Here is a 16,634-nt window from a genome sequence, read left to right as displayed (position 1 = left end):
TTTTTAAAACTCAACTAATGCATGCCACTTGTGGAATGTTAATGAGTAAAATATATTAGATCTACTAATACATCACATTAAACCATCAAATATTTTTCTTATTGCAAGAGACCCTTTCTATCCCCCAAATAAAATAAAAATTATGTAAGAAACATTATAAAATAGTTATATTGGTTCCAGTAGCAACAAATAATAGGCTCTTCATTCATATTGTATATATCCACAGTTTTTTATTTTTTTTAATAAATGATAATATCTAACGAGTATGGATGCATTCAATAAAATCAAAAAACAAAATACCTCGGAGTGTCTGAAACAATTTTTCATCTTTAACTCATAAGATACTATCGAATGATTTTTTTTTGATAAAATATTATCAAAGTGAGTGACTATATGAGCAGCCATCTAATTTACCATCTCATTAGCTTAATGAGAAATATGTTTGGCGTGAGATGACCCCTTCATTCCTCACGCCTTTCTTCTATTAAAAAACAAATGTACACCATCTTGAGCTCCTCCGCGTGAGGGATTGGCCGTGGATCCAACGGTGCGGAGGAGCCTCCCATGGACGGCTGTTACGGTCTTACCAGCAGCGCTCTTCGTGACCTTAAAAAGTAATTTATATGAATAAAATGACACGAAAGACCAGCCTTTGGCACTCATCCCACTGAGAAGAAGACAAGGAGAAAGGAAAGAGAAACATAGGGTTCGCTTCGCTTCTTCCGTTCCTCGATCGACGAATCGAAACCCTAGAGAAAACCAAGGAAAAAAAAAACTTTCCTCGGCCAGAAGAAATCCTAGCTGCGGAGTAGGAGCGGTGACGGCGTCGATTTTGCTCGGTTGTTGAGCTCCTTCCACATTTTTTTCCCCCTGAATGGCGGATCCGAGCGGCGGTGGGGAGGGATCCTGGGCGGAGGCGGCCGGTGGCAATGCTGCGCCGTCGCTTGTGGCGTCGGGGACGTTCAAGGGGGAGATTAGGTCGGCGGGGGCGCCCCGGCGAAGAGCGCCGATCCGGGCGAGCTTGGATGCCGAGGAGTTCATAAATCTGCTGCATGGATCGGATCCGGTCAGGGTCGAGCTCAGTCGGCTCGAGAATGAAGTCAGAGGTGGGAATGTGGTCCGAACCGCGTGGATTTCGATTGTCTCGTCTTAGTTTCGTCGCCTCGGAGGCTCCGGAATAATTGGATATTTGATGCTTGATTTAATTTTTATTCAGATAAGGAGCGGGAATTGGGGGAGGTTCATGCGGAGATTAAGGCGCTGAAGTTGTCAGAGCGAGCCAGAGAGAGAGCGGTGGAAGAGGTAGTTCTCTTTATGACTCTCTCTATTGGTCATTCAAATGAACATATCCTTTACTTGATACTTTTTCCCTTGTTTTATCATTACCTCGTTTTTTACTGATGTTTCTTTTATTTTTTGTTTATGCGAGTTTTATGTGAATTATGATTAGTTCAGGCCCTTTTCTCAGTTAGCATTGTCAAAGTTCCTTTTTCCTTCTTGCTATGTAGATTGTGTTCAATTTGGAAAGTTTTAGATTTTATGTTATCTTTTATAACATTTAATTTTATTGTCTAACATTTTTCATGAAAATTTTCATTTGGATATGGTGGAACAAGTTGATATGCTTTCTGATCAGATTCCTCTACGGATATAGTTGAGGCAGTTCTTTACATATTTGTCTAGCTGTAAGAACTGGATATAATGCATGTTATTGTTACGTCTATGTAAATCAATGGCATTTTATTTAATCTCAACAATTCAGTAGGGAACTAGTCTCTGGAATCTCATGCTGTACTTATTGACTCCAAGAAGTAAGTATTAACTTGATACAATTTATTGAATTGGTATTGAACACTTCCTTTGGTTCATGTTTGTCTAATACTTCCCCTATTTCCCCCAAATTACCATTTTTTATGTAGTTTGCATCTCTTTTAGCAAACTTAGATTTGGTTCATTGTTATAAGCCTTGCCATAAGAAAAGTTGTAGAAAGCTGAGTTCTGCCTATTAATATTGGATGCGACTATGCTCCTTTTTTCCTGCCAGCTTACAGAGCAATTGGCAAAGGTGGAGGAGAAGCTCAAGTTAACGGAATCTCTTCTAGAAAACAAAGTACCTACAGGATATCTTATTTTCGTTCCCACTATTTTTAGTTATCATGTGGAGACAGAGGTTGATGAAACACAGAATTCCACAGAATCTTGAAATCAAGAAGATAAATGATGAGAAGAAAGCATCCATGGCTGCCCAGTTTGCTGCAGAAGCTACTCTTAGAAGAGTTCATGCTGCTCAAAGGGATGATGACATACCGCCTCTTGAAGCCATTCTTGCACCTGTTGAGGCAGAATTAAAGCTTGCCCGCCAGGAGGTATTACGCACCACTGTCTTGTACCTCAAAGCATTCTATTCTCATCCCCCTGGTTATCTGAAGTTAAAATGATGCTGGAGTTCTCTATAGGAGATATCTTCTTAGAATCTTAGGTGCTCTTGGTTTTCTAGAAATATGTGGACCGTTCAAGAATTGCTTGCAAGTTCTTAAATGTTATGTTGAATACCGCTTTTCTTTTTCTCCTAACGTATATATTACTCTCTTTTTTTTTTTACTTCATTTTATTTGGACAACATTTCCAACCATAGTAGTGAAAGTTGACTTTCTAATAAGTGTCACCTTTGCCAAGCTGCGTAGTGAACGCTAGTACAGTGGCTTAATTGTTGTTTTTGTCTCCTCACTAGAAAATGTACACATGACCCATTTTTGTTTTATTGTTAATCGGATATAATATAAAATCTAAAACAATCTGTCTGTTAAAATAATGTCAAATGGCAAATATATGAAGACACTTTGGATTGCCCTGTTTTTGTATATGGCATTGTTCCAAAAGAGCAAACTACATATGGGGAAGGACTGCCAGAGCTTGTGCCCACACTTGTTGATATGCTCTTCGTGCATGGCCATGAAGTGATGTCAGAGTGTCTTGCCTTCTTTAGTAAATCATATGTAGCATTTAGAGGACTACTTTTAGCTAGCGATGTGACAGCTCTGATGTGCTTTTCCAGCGAACCAAAAGATGTCCTGTAATTGCCCATAATGGTTTTACTATTCCAGTCTGCGTTTTTACTGCTAATAAAAACTATATGACAGCACAATTCACTAGAGCTACTACTCTTTTGCAGATTGTGAAGATCCAGGATGACAACAGGGCATTGGATCGTCTCACCAAATCAAAGGAGGCAGCATTGCTAGAGGCAGAAAGGACTGTACAGATTGCTTTGGCAAAGGCTTCAATGGTGGATGATCTACAAAACAAGAACCAAGAGTTAATGAAACAGATTGAAATATGCCAGGTATCAGGGGAACTACATGTTATCTTCCATGTCATGAAAGGATGACTGAGCCCATTTATTATATAAAAGAAATGAATTTGGTGTTCTAGTGCCTATCTTTTTCATTTTTAGGAAGAAAACAAGATATTGGACAAATTACACCGTCAAAAGGTTGCAGAGGTCGAAAAGCTTAGCCAGACTGTTAGAGAGCTAGAAGAGGCTGTTCTTGCTGGAGGTGCAGCTGCAAATGCCGTGAGGAATTATCAGAGGAAAGTTCAGGAGATGAATGTGAGTCATTTTCCTTGTGTGCAGATTTTGGAATTTGACACAATTTTTTACATTACCATTTTAGTCCCCTGCCAGGATTCAAGAACCATTTGTAGTGCTCTTTCTTAATCACAACCTACTATTTTCTTCAATATGCATTATTTATGTAGGAAGAGAGGAAAACCCTTGACCGTGAACTTGCCCGTGCAAAAGTTACAGCAAATAGAGTTGCAGTCGTAGTAGCAAATGAATGGAAAGATGCTAATGACAAAGTCATGCCTGTTAGACAGTGGCTTGAAGAGAGAAGATTCATGCAAGTAAGCTGTAATGCTGCATTGTATCTCTCACTGATCCAATCATTTCAAATATATGTCATTAGATATTTCTTTTTGTGATTGTTATATCTCCTGGTTATATATTTGTACTATTTTCTTGAGGGAGGGCCTTAGTGCCACGATAAGGTTGGTCTACTGTGACTTGGGTGTCACCGGTTCGAGGCATGGAAACAACCTCTCTGCACATAGGAGCAAGGTTGTGTACATCTAAACCTCCCTAAACCTCGCAGTAGTCCTATCCTTGTGCACTGAGATGCCTTATGTTTTTAATATTTGTACTACTTTCTTGCAGCCCAGCTGTGTACTTTTAGTGTGAATAAGCAAGTTATTCTACTTCAAAATGTTTTTTGCAGGGAGAAATGCAGCAGCTTCGAGATAAGCTTTCTATAGCAGAACGTACTGCAAGATCTGAAGCTCAATTAAAAGTAAAACTTGCTACCATACCTTCTGATTCTAATCAGATTTACCTAGTTAAGTTATACGGAAACAATTACATTGTTATCCTTTTGACTTCTCAGGAGAAGTTCCAGTTGCGCATCAAAGTATTAGAAGAGGGATTGAGAATGTCCTCTAGTTGTTCCAGCCACACAAATGTAGAAGGGAAGAGTGCAAGTAATGATCCTTCGCGTCGCCAGTCCCTTGCTGGAGCTGAGATTGTTTCCAAGTCAACTCCCAATGGCTTTCTGCCAAGGAGGTCACCGTCTTTTCAATTGAAATCCACTCTTTCTAGGAGCACCAGTACAGTGCTGAAACATGCAAAAGGAACATCAAAGTCATTTGATGGAGGCACTAGGTCCCTTGACCGGTGCAAAGTCCTTGCAAATGGAATAGGCCATTCACTGAATAGATCTTCCGATGGTATTAGAGACAGTGGAACAAATAACAGTTGGAAGGAGAATCCAGATGAGAAGTCTGTGGCATTAGCTAATGCTGACACAAATGATACGGTCTCTGGGTTGTTGTATGATATGTTGCAAAAGGAGGTAATCACCTTAAGGAAAGCATGCCATGAGAAAGATCAATGCCTGAAGGACAAGGATGATGCAATTGAGGTACATACTCTTTTGGCATTTTAACTTTAAAGCATTAAGGCTTTTCAAAATCCACCTAACTTCTTGGTTCTTTTGTATTGATGTGAAGATGTTGGCAAAGAAAGTAGATACTTTGACCAAAGCAATGGAAGTGGAGGCTAAGAAAATGAGAAGGGAAGTTTCTGTCATGGAGAAAGAGGTTGCTGCTATACGGGCAGAGAAAGAGCAAGACAAGAGGGCTAAGCGGCTTGGTAGTTCCAAAGGTTCTGTAAATACATCACAGATGCTTCCTGGGAGGTATATCCAATAAGCAATTATAGTTTTTCCAGTATACTGTATTGATGTGATGCCTGTATCAAATTTTAAGATTTTGAAGCACCTTAACTCGACCTATTTATAATGGAAAAGAGTTGGAGGCTGGCTTAATATGGCTGCCCACCAGCCCTGAACCATTACTTTTTGTGTGCACCCTCCACAGGAGATGGAGGAAGAAAAAGAATAATGGGAAAACAGAGGAAAGAATAAGAAACAGGACACCTGTCCTCTGTACTTGCCCTTTTTGTCCGTTTCATGTGACCCATCTTGAAAAATAGGGAAAAAAACATGTGCATTACAGATGCAAGGCACTCTTTAAATGATGAAATTTTTCCCGGCTTTTATTGATGATCTTGCTGTGAGTTTTGTCATGACTGTTTTTTCATTTAATTGTCTCATCACATTGAAACTGATAATATACAAACTTTCTGCTGTGTAACTTGCCCTGTATGTTTATTCTTGATCTAGCATTATGTATGATTGATCATTATTGCCACATGTTATACCTTTATGATTGTCATATATATGGTATGCTTAAGTTTTGACATCGAGGATCAGTCAACGATTCGACAATAGCCTATAGTGGTAAATATTATTGTTATTGATCCAATATTTTGTATAATGATCATTATTGCCACTGTCTTCAGTCATCTTTAATCTTCTATTCGTCAACAAAATGGTTGGGGGGACATTGATGTGGTCAGGGAAGACATCAGATGTTGATGGCTACAAGCAGGAAGTTTCAGTTCGATAGGCTCATAATTGAAATCTATTTGTGTTGTTCTTAAGTTAGTACAAGTTGTGGGCCCTTCTGTGGCAAATTTTAATAAGTGGGGGCCTGCCTGTTATAAGCGCATGGTGATGGGTGGTACTTTCCGGGTGTTGTCAGAGGCAACATCTCTTGCCAACTGTCCCCTCCATCTTGTTCTCTTGTCTTGCCTATGAGCCCTTATATTCTCCAAGTATGTTATCATTTGTCTTCTTCCTTATTTGGATAAAATCTACAAGTCTCTTTCTTTGGCCAATAGTTCCAATCAAGTACATGGAGGTTGTTTACTGTTTAAAAGAGAGGGAGGTTACTGCAATTTGGGATCATTTGGCAAAAAAAATATCCTATATTATTTTCATAACAGAGTTAAAGTTTCTCTCATTTGATAATGTACTTTAGGAATTTCCTTGCAGGCTGTGAATTCAAACTGCCTTTCTGAATTTGAGAAAGGTCGAAATTTTGGTTTAGAATTAGATTTTGAACTTGAAAACTCAGATTTACTTGATCTTCAATCTCAAGCCGCCTTATAGTGGTGTTACATCATCCAGGAACAATACTAGGAGTATTGAATTTTCACTTCAAGATAGTGATCCACTTGGATTGGGATGAGAGGCTACAACAAGATACAGTAACATGGCGGTAATCTAGACTGCATCAATCATTGTATCATTTGTTTGGAGAAGTCAATGGATGATCAAGGTTTAATGATTTTTAGCCATATTGAAGAGAAGGGGAAAATGGTAATTCCGTCCTCATCACTTTTAGAAGAAATGAGGCCAAATTGAGTTTCCATGTCCTCCAATCATCACATGAAGAATTACAGGACTAATGTTGTTAGGAACAGGATTGAGTTGTAAATCATAGAGGGGATTAAAGTGGATTGATCATGGATATAATCATTGATCATAAGATTTTTTTTCAGATTCTTCAAAAATTTGAACATAAAAAAATGTAAAAGTTGAGAAATTAGTGAATTATAAAGTACATGCATGAAGAATAAAAAACCATTCATGTAACAAATCTAGTTTCACCATCATATACCCATATGTAAATGAGACAAGCATCATTTCTGGTTAATTTAGATATTTATATACAAGCTATCAATTCAGTTATCCTTTTACGTAGAATATTTTTGGCAAAAAGGAACCAACTTTCAACAAATTGTTCTAAATATGAAAATTGTCTCAATCTTAATTCTGCAAATTCAAATTTTCCTTATGTGGTACTCTTTAGAAGCCAAAAGTCATAACAAGTGCTAATTTGATATGCTTGAAGTTATAAAGGATAAGTAAGTAATTCTAAAAGTCATAGTTCAATAAATTGTGTATAATGGACTTCTACGTGGTTTAATATATAAACAACATGATCAGGTTGGATCTTGTGATCCAAGGCATTGCATGATGCATGATATAGCTCTAGATCTTATAATCCTAACCATTCCTCATCCAAGAATGAGATCCAAATCATTTACTGATTTGCAAAGTCGAGGAAAACAATCTACTGTTTCCTCAATTTGTGAACATCCCTTGCATGCTTCAAGCATTCCAGATTAGTTATGAGCAACTTTATGCAATGCAAACAGCTATAAATGGCAATTGGAGCATATGGACAGTCACATTAATATCAAAGGGAGAAGAAAGCAAGAATCATACTTGATAAATACTGGACAGTAAGGAGGGTGTTCTTAGTGGTGGCAAGTTTGAAAGGATTTCATATGATCAACCATGCCTTTGAAATTTGAACGAATGAAATCAAAAAGTGAGAGGAGGGTCAAGTTGGATGTGATTGAAAAGTACACCATAAAAAAAGGTTTTCTTCAAGTTTAAGATTGCAATTAAACACTTCTCTTTTATCCGAGGTTATCTAAGTAAATCTGGAATGAAATGAACTGCATAATCTTTGTTATGTTGCCTTCGAAAGATCATTGTATAGATTTTTTTAAAAAAATATAATACTATGAAGTAAAAGTGTTATTATTATTTTAAAAACATGCTGGATTCGTTGAAGGTATTTTCTTTCTGATTATAGACTTGATTTAAACCCTTATCCTCTCTCTCTCTCTCTCTCTCTCTCTCTCTCTCTCTCTCTCTCTCTTTCTCTCTCTCTCTCTCTCTCTTTTTCTCACCTTTTTCTATCTGATTTGAAAAAGATTTTAACTTCATAAAAATAAGAATGATAGGGCAAAAAGTAGCAGCTTTGCTTCTAGGATGCGAAAAAGAAGAGATACTTTGGACTCTTTTTATTGGAGTTATGATAGCACCGGTCTAAGACGTGGTTGTGTCAGCTAAATAAGAATACAATGCTATAGATGTCCTATTGATGCTTTACTTGCCAGTCAAATCAACCAAGTTGAGAAGGTAATTGAAAAATCAGATGCTGTATATTCAGCTTCTGATGGCTTTTGAAAGGAGATCTCTAAAGATCTAGAAGTAAGGATGATGATGGGAAGAGGTTGGGTCAAACAAGCCTCAAGTCATACCTGACACATTTATGACCGAGTTGAAAATCATGTCTAACCCAATTATCTTATATGGACCCACCAACCATGTTATCCAATTATGGCTTCAACTATCAGTTTATATACACTAACAAATTGAACAAGAAGAGAATCAGAAAGAAGGATCTGGGATTCTGCATCTAAATAAATTGAGAGAGAATAAGGTAAAACGGAGACTAAAACATGTTACATCCTGAACACGTTATTTCTATGACTTTTATTTTCAGTGTCTTTTGTTTCTTTCTTGTAAAAATATAATGTACAGCCTTCTTACTCGCTACCAAGTCTTGGGTAGTGCATAGCACATTGCAATATCACCACTATCCTTGGGGGCAGGTTTGTGTTTGAGGGTCTGAGCAACCCATATTCACCTACAGGATCTTGGTGCCAAACCCGAACTCAACCCATTTACAATTGGGGTAGTCACATTGAACCAAATTCAAGCTGATTGTAAAAGACTCTTCACCCAAATTCCTTTTGTTTTAGGCAGGTTCAGGCAGGTTTGTGGGTCTGGGTTAGAAATTGCCAATTCATATCCCACAAGCCGTTGCTGTGTTTTTTGGGTGATGAGGATCAAATCCAGCTAATCAAAAGATATTTCCTTAATTAGTTGGAATCATTTATGTGCGCCATCCAATGACTATCCTGGAACTGGTGATTAGCAGTCATAAGTAAACAATTCACAGTCAAATGGTCTAATCTTATGGCACTTAAATGCTTGTTTCTCTATGTTGGAAACCCATGTTTATCATCTACCCGTTTAGTGTAGACTTGAAGAAAAGTCTAACCTTTTTTTTGTCCATTCATACTCTGATCTATAAACAGAATTTTACTTTATTGTAAATCAGATCTTCAGATTTATTTCTGATTATTCTTCCTTTTTATGCTGTCTACTTCTCAATGCTTGGATTTTAGATAGTTGGGTAGAGAACTTTGATCCATTTAGTTGGTTAATTTTGACTTAGAAGGATTGAAGAGATTGCTAGTTGTGTGAGTCGGACTACTCATCTTTTCGTAAATCATATGCTTCTTTTGCTAAGAACAATTGACAATAATGGAAACCAAATGATTCTTTTATCCCATTTTATTTCTTTGTTGGGATCGGCTAGTTGTTGTATGCCCTTTTCAAAGAGCTTAGGTGAGAAGGTGTTGTAGATAAAGTTCTGATGGAACTGTTATCTAATCTGTTTCTTTTTCCAATCAGTGTGGTTGGCTGATAATCTGATATCATGAGGAATATGGGGTTCCAACTGTTTCATGAGCACTCTCAACTCAGAAAAAGAGAGAGAAAACAACAGTTTCTGACCATCCTTTAGGATAAAAACGAGAAAGGCTGGAGATAACCTTTTTTGATAGACCTCTTTGTTTTACCACTCAGAGAAAAAGGGTGGACAAAATAGCAGATGGTGTGTATTTCAAAAAGGGAGGAATAGATACAATAATTTTTTACTTACAATTTTTTTTCCTCTTTCTTGTTCGTAGTTGTCTAGAGGCATTTTTATAAGCTTGCTTAGGATCAAGGATTTGCACTTGTGATAGTGGATTTAATTGCTTCTATCATTTCAATCTACAGTCTGCGATTTATTACAGAAAAGTAGATCTAAGATCTTGTCAATGAGGATCAACTAACACAAACATAATATGTTTATTGTTGAGGAGATGTGCATTGAGTTCATCTATATGATGACGGACACAAGACATGAATAGAGGATCAGCAAAACAACAAGAAATGCTTGCATTAGCTCAAAATGGGAAAAGACAGCATCTAGGGCTTGAAGTAAGAATTCTATTAAAAATGATCCAACATAGAATTCTATTAAAAATGATCCAACTTCTTGATTAAATGCGAAGGAAGATTTGTACCAAGCACTAAGATTGAACAAACATTGGAAATTTCATTCATGAAGACAGTTTGATAAAGTCTGCTTTTAGCTTTTGAAGAGCCATTGATATAAAAATCCATGGGAGAGTCCTCATCAAATCTAGAAGTAGCATCTAGTTAGTGTATGCTGTGATTCTGATCTAGTTAGGATGAAAATCAGCTGAAATAAAATCATGACTTATGAAGAGAAGTTCATCTCAGGATGACTTTACAATGGCTGACCACCTTTATAGTTGTTGAACCCTTCAAGTCTAACCTCAATTTATGGCTACATGGGAAGGAGATTTATATTCGTGGAAGGAAACAAGGGATGATAATCTCTTCTGTAATTGGTCAGGACTGATATTAATTTATTTTGATGTTGGGTTCTCTCCATTAGATATTTCCAAGTTCAGTTTGATTAGGTGATGAGCCCTGCGTGAGCCTTGTCTCATCAAATGTAATGCCATCAAACAAGCTGTTTGTTCGTTGGCAGCTCAATTTTTGCTCGAAACTCAGCATCAACTCGCTTGACTAATAAATGATCTGAGCTTGAGCTAGGATTTTAAGCTCAAAATATAAACAAGCTAGACATGAGCTGTCATATTTGGCTTAATTAAGTGCCCCCTTATATAAATGAAGAGCAAATAAATATTATGAATTTTAATTTATTTTTATCAATAAAATATTTATATCTGTATTTTATGTATGATATGAATAGCTAGGCATATAATGGAATTTTATTGGCTGTTAGATAACGACTGAAACATTTATTAAGTTCAGCCATCAGGTGGAGATCTGGTGTCTGGGATATAAAGACCTTGGATCATAAACAAAGATCCAACACTAATCCTCGCCCTCCTGAAGTTTCAAACAAGGCCTCCCTCTTTGTTTTGCTTCGCCATCCCATTTACCCCATTCTCCTCCCTTATTAGTTTGTATTCACATCTTCACCCTTATAACATTCATAACTGGTTGTTGCAACTACCGCAATCTCCAAAATTTTCATTACTGCTGCAGTGTTCATATGTAAAGGCAACCCCTTGCTGTTCAATGTTTGCCACCATCCTCCCTCTCTCCCCTCCAGCATGCTATCACTCCCTTTTGCCATAATCTCTGAACCCTTCCCCTCTCCTTCTCAGGCCCTTTGATTAGTGCCTTTAGGTTGATGTAGTTCTCTGTGTTATCCAGTGCTTTACGTCCTCTTCGTATATGCATTTCAGATCAAGTAGAATATTGGAGTCACTTTTGTTCCTAACCTTTATTCCCATCTTGTCAAACTAATGTTATCAATTATTTTATCATGTCTCCTTGTTCTTCTTGCAGTTAAACCATTTATATTTCAACTTGCAAATCACAGAAAGTGTCGTGCTGCTGCAGTCAAAAGAAATCAATTGACAAAAAGAAGTCTTATAAAGTCCTAAATTCTGTAATGCTGTATATAGTAAAATAATTAGCAGATATTCTTCTCAAATCCTGATGACGACTTTGAATGGATACAATCCAAGATATCAAAATCAATTTCACCTTTTAAATTGAATTAGTTGCTATTTATACCCTTATAGATTTCTAAAAGAAATTTGTTATTTCATGTACAGGAACGTGACACGTGGTGGGATGATGCGGAACCTTCAATGACAATGAACTCAAATTGAAAACAGCTCAGGATACTCGAAGAGATCCATTTCTCTCTTTGTTTCTTCTTTCTTGTTTCCTTTTACTTTGTTCTTCCTTCATTGATTTGACAGTCAAAATCAGCACAGATCACCCTGCGATCATCCAATTTGAGGATGTAAAAATCAGAGAGTCAGTCTGCATCTGATTTGACTTGTTGTAATTTAGTGGAAGTGATGCTGAAAGTTGGCTAACCTTATGGCAGTCTCTTTGATAGGGCGATGCTTATTGGGTTGTTGTATAGGTTGAAGGGCCTTCATTTTTTCCCTATCTATTTGTAATTTTAAGTGTGCTGGTTTCATTTTCTCACCCCAGTTTGTGAATATTATCGTAATTCAGATGAGGATGCATGATATTCACTCTTGTCAGGTTCACGTTGATTTCAGCTTACACCTTTTGCTCCTTCGCTTTTATGTTCATTCAGAACTAGAAGCAGATCCAAGAAGAGTTCATTTAGGTTCTGAAAAGGCAGTGATGTTTCACTAAGATAATTATTGTTGATGTGGATGCAGTTGCTTGTCATTATGCTTGGAAATGCATTGATCACTCAATACAGGGTAATTTGGAAACCATACCATGACATGATCTTTATGGCTATCACCTGCATTCCTCAGATATCTCAACGGCTGATTTATCTCCTGTGCCGTTCATAGCTGCAGAGGCCATAGTTCCTGCCATGCAGAGATTTTGGAGATTCCCAAATCCATTTAAAAAGGCGAACTCTATCTTGTGATTATGACATTTTGTAGACTTCTCAAGATCCACTTCCTTTTATTCTTCCATATAAGTTTCTTTGCATCTTTTCATTCACCAGATAACTGTAATATAGCGAATGCTCCTACAATTTATTCCAAATCCTTTCATCTTTCGGACTATGCTCGCAGACTGCATTCAGATAATTGCCAATCAGATAGCTGTTTTCTACTGTGCCGTTTGTAGTGCATTTGACTGGTTTTTTTTGCTCTACCTGATGTAGCACAAGTGCAGAGAAAAAGATGAAGGAGGAAGAACAAGGGAGGGAGAAGGAAGAAGAGGTTATAGAGATGCAGGAAGAAGAGAAGGGGAGGAGGAAGAAGTAGAAGAATAAGAAGGAGGCTAGGATTTTTTCATTCTATCATCAATTCTCTCATACATGAGAGGGGTGGTTTTTATATAGACTTTACATCTTGACCAAATCAAGTAATCAATTGATCAAATCAATCAATTGACACTAATTAAATTTGGACCCTTACATCAATTAATTCCTTACCAAATTTGGTCCACTAAATTGATCCAATTACATAAATCCAATTGATTAGTCTAATAATAAAACAACTGACCAAATTGATTTAATTAAGATAAAAGTAAATAATGTAATAAAAGAAAATGATTCGGACTCAAATGGATTCAATCCGGGTCTGACTCAATCCAGGAGCTCATGATGGGTGTTGGACGTGAGACGGATGGCCGGTGTTGTAGCATAAAATCCTTGTACCAGTTCTATTGATTTTTCCCTTTTTTTTATTTTTTTCACTCTCATTTATTGCGCTTCCAAAAGGTACTCATTTCAGTAGCGCCATGGATGCTAGACAAAGACCCAAATTGGAAGTACTTGAGAAATTGGTTAATATATCGAAATAATCAGGTTCCGAACTGAGAAATGGTACATGCCCGAAAAAACTGTTCATCTGTGCTACTTTTTCTACTGATGCACTGCAGAGAACTCTCCAATTATTTAAAGCTCCCGTTCAGTGATTACTGCAGTTTTCATACGGGATTTGACCTCAGCCAAGCTATTCATTTGCTTCAAGGGGTTTTGCAAGAAAAAATCCACTTGGTTTTTGTCTTTCCCGGAAGCAACATGTTTTCGTCTTTGTCGGACAATTATAACCCCTTCATATGATCATTACAAAAATATTTAGTTTTATTATGCATGCAATTAGTAACAATATGTACGCTTATATGAAAAATGCGTGCATTTATTTGGGAGAAAAAAAACATTTATTTGGTGGAACAATAAAATCGAAATCAAAGCATTTTTTGGGGGAAAAAAAAGAGAAAAAGACTAGACTTTTGACAGCTTGGGACATTTGGGGCTCCTCCTTTGCCTCGGCAGCTCCTCGGATGGTGTTTGTCACCTGGGAGCCCCCACCCCCGAGCTTCCTCAAGGTCAACTTCGATGGGTCGGTTTTGGATGGCGGCACTCGTGGCGGTGCAGGCTTTGTCATACGGGACCCGGACGCTAGGGCAGTAGCTGCTGGTGGCTGCCACTTGTATGATACATCGGTCCCCGGAGCAGAGCTGCGTGCAGCCTGGGCAGGCCTTCGTCATGCGCGGGTTGTTCTGCGGGCTAGCTCGATCATCCTAGAGGATGACTCGGCCACTGTCATCCAGTGGATTCAGAGGGGGTTGAGGGGCGGGGACACAGACCACCCCTTGATCCGTGATATTGTGGCGATGATGAGAGATGGGATGGCCATCCAGGCCGAGCATGTATTTAGGGAGGCCAACGGGGCAGCCGACTGGGTAGCTGCCTACGTGGCCCACCATTCTGGTTATGCTCTTTGGTCAGGGGAGGGGGAGTTGCCATTGGCACTCCGTGAGTTACTGTATTTTGATCTTATTGGGTGTATTCACACACGCACTGTATGAAGCACCCGTTTTAAGCAAAAAAAAAAAAAAAAAAAAAAAAAAAAAAAAAAAAAAGAAAGAGAAAAAGGCTGCACTGCAGGTGCCTGACTGTCATAAAGGTCTGAACAAGCAATCGAGAGTGGGGTTGGACAACAATATTCAAATAAAAGGGATCCTTTTTTTTTCCTACAAAAATAAAAATAAAATAAAATTTTCAGAGAAAAGTCCACTCATATCCATCGCCCATGATCCATGTAAGGCACTCAGCATGATGCATGATGAAATATTGGCTCTTAATATTTCAGCCAATATAAAACAATATTTGTTCTTGTTTCTACAGAAAATATTATACTATATAAATTGGTCCCCCAAATGAATCCCATAATCATGATCACCTAAGCAACTCCTGTTTCACTCATTGGGATATATTAATGGTGATATCCCTAGCATCACTCGGCTAAGAGCGTTAATATTAAGGTGAACTAATCTATTGATCGAAAAGTCTTTGATTAGACACTGATTTGCCACAAACTTAAGCAATCTACACCTGAACTTTGGCAATTTCTTTTTGATCCAGTCATTCATGATTTCTGGACAAGGTTTGCTCTGAATAGCTTTTGATTCGATGGTGAGTTTCATGGCTATGTTTAGGTTATCATGAAGGGTATTTTATCATCTACAGATGCCTTTATAGCAGTGGTTAATGTAGTACCTTGAAGTGTATGGAATAATTAATCAGAGTTCAAATGGTTCTTCCATGCAATTATGGTGGAGCATAGAGCAATTAGTCTAGAGTGACGATTTAATCTGCAAAAATTTTCTAGCCCTTCTTCAATTAAATCATCACAGCATAGAACATTTTGACCAATACATGGCAAAATATCATCCCTCCATAATAAATTAAAAGAAAAAGTAACTTATCCAAGGTCTACTCTAAATTGGCTATGCTGCCTACTATTTGATTACCTTAACATTTAATGCAAAAGATTCTTGCTCTCCCTTTTCTAGCTTTTTCAGAATTCAATAAAGTTGAGCACGAAGCATTTTAATCTCCTAAGTCAACATTCCTAGATGCCATTATAATTATTAATTTTTATCTAAAACTTTTTCACCACCATGAATTCAACAACTAAACTCATATCTTCAAAAATGACCCAAAAAAACCATTTGCTGCATGCTGTAAGATATTCAAGTTAGCATAGAAATGCAAACTCCTAAGTCATAAGCAAGTCCAAACTCAGTCATCGTATGAAAGTTTTCATCTTAGTAGAGATCATATTGATTTGTAATAATATTAGACTACTAATAAGATATATAATTGATATTTTCACTTTTAATACATTAGCTCATGTAAATCTATATTTCTTAATGTATCAGCAGATAAAATATAAAAATATTGGCTATAATTTTATAATGAGTCTTTTCATGATATCAACTTATTTAATATTAAGTATTTGATTTAAATATTTTGTTTACATACCCTTTAAAATCAAATATTTTTTGTATTAAACCTTTCAAATTTTTCTAATTTTTGCAAGGATACCTGTCGTATTAGAATTTTGACTGATGGTGTTAATAAATAATTATGTTAAATGTAAAATAACTTTATTACCCTTTTACACTAATACTCTTAAACATTTTACGCAAAAATATAGCTCTTTACAACATAGCTTAAATATTAAATATATTCAAATATATTAATATAAAAGGGTAATACTATCCTTTTATACTTAAAATGGTTTCTTTTTGACACCTTTAGTCAAAAATACAATGAAAGATATCACTATAAAAACAGAATAATTTAAAGGATATTACGTAAATAGCGATTTTTGAAGGATAAATATGCAATCAACTGCATTTACAAGAATAAAATGTAAAAAATTATTTAATTAATAGTTAATTATAGTTAATTATTTATTATATTAGCCGAGATTTCTATATTTTTGTTCCTAA

The 16,634-nt window shown here is 36.9% G+C and overlaps 1 protein-coding gene across 2 annotated transcripts; it reads left to right on the top strand.

The window, feature by feature from the left end:
• Window positions 1-637: 637 nt before the first annotated feature.
• LOC103723734 (microtubule-associated protein 70-2-like) lies at window positions 638-12,443 on the top strand. Of its 2 annotated transcripts, XM_039129392.1 has the most exons (12): window positions 638-1,106; window positions 1,217-1,302; window positions 2,045-2,110; window positions 2,196-2,366; window positions 3,173-3,343; window positions 3,455-3,610; window positions 3,760-3,906; window positions 4,031-4,120; window positions 4,278-4,349; window positions 4,443-4,976; window positions 5,065-5,252; window positions 11,996-12,443. In XM_039129392.1, exons 1-12 carry the CDS (start codon window positions 875-877, stop codon window positions 12,033-12,035), a joined length of 1,953 nt encoding a protein of 650 aa, XP_038985320.1. In that variant the 5' UTR covers window positions 638-874; the 3' UTR covers window positions 12,036-12,443. The 2 variants fall into 2 exon arrangements, with proteins under 2 accessions (XP_038985320.1, XP_008812973.2); XM_008814751.4 differs by lacking the exon at window positions 4,031-4,120 and having other exon boundaries at window positions 639-1,106.
• The last annotated feature ends 4,191 nt before the right edge of the window (window positions 12,444-16,634 follow it).

This window comes from Phoenix dactylifera, chromosome 8 (genome assembly GCF_009389715.1).
Source record: "Phoenix dactylifera cultivar Barhee BC4 chromosome 8, palm_55x_up_171113_PBpolish2nd_filt_p, whole genome shotgun sequence".
Taxonomy (NCBI): Eukaryota; Viridiplantae; Streptophyta; class Magnoliopsida; order Arecales; family Arecaceae; genus Phoenix; species Phoenix dactylifera.
This window is presented reverse-complemented; position numbering and strand designations above follow the sequence as displayed.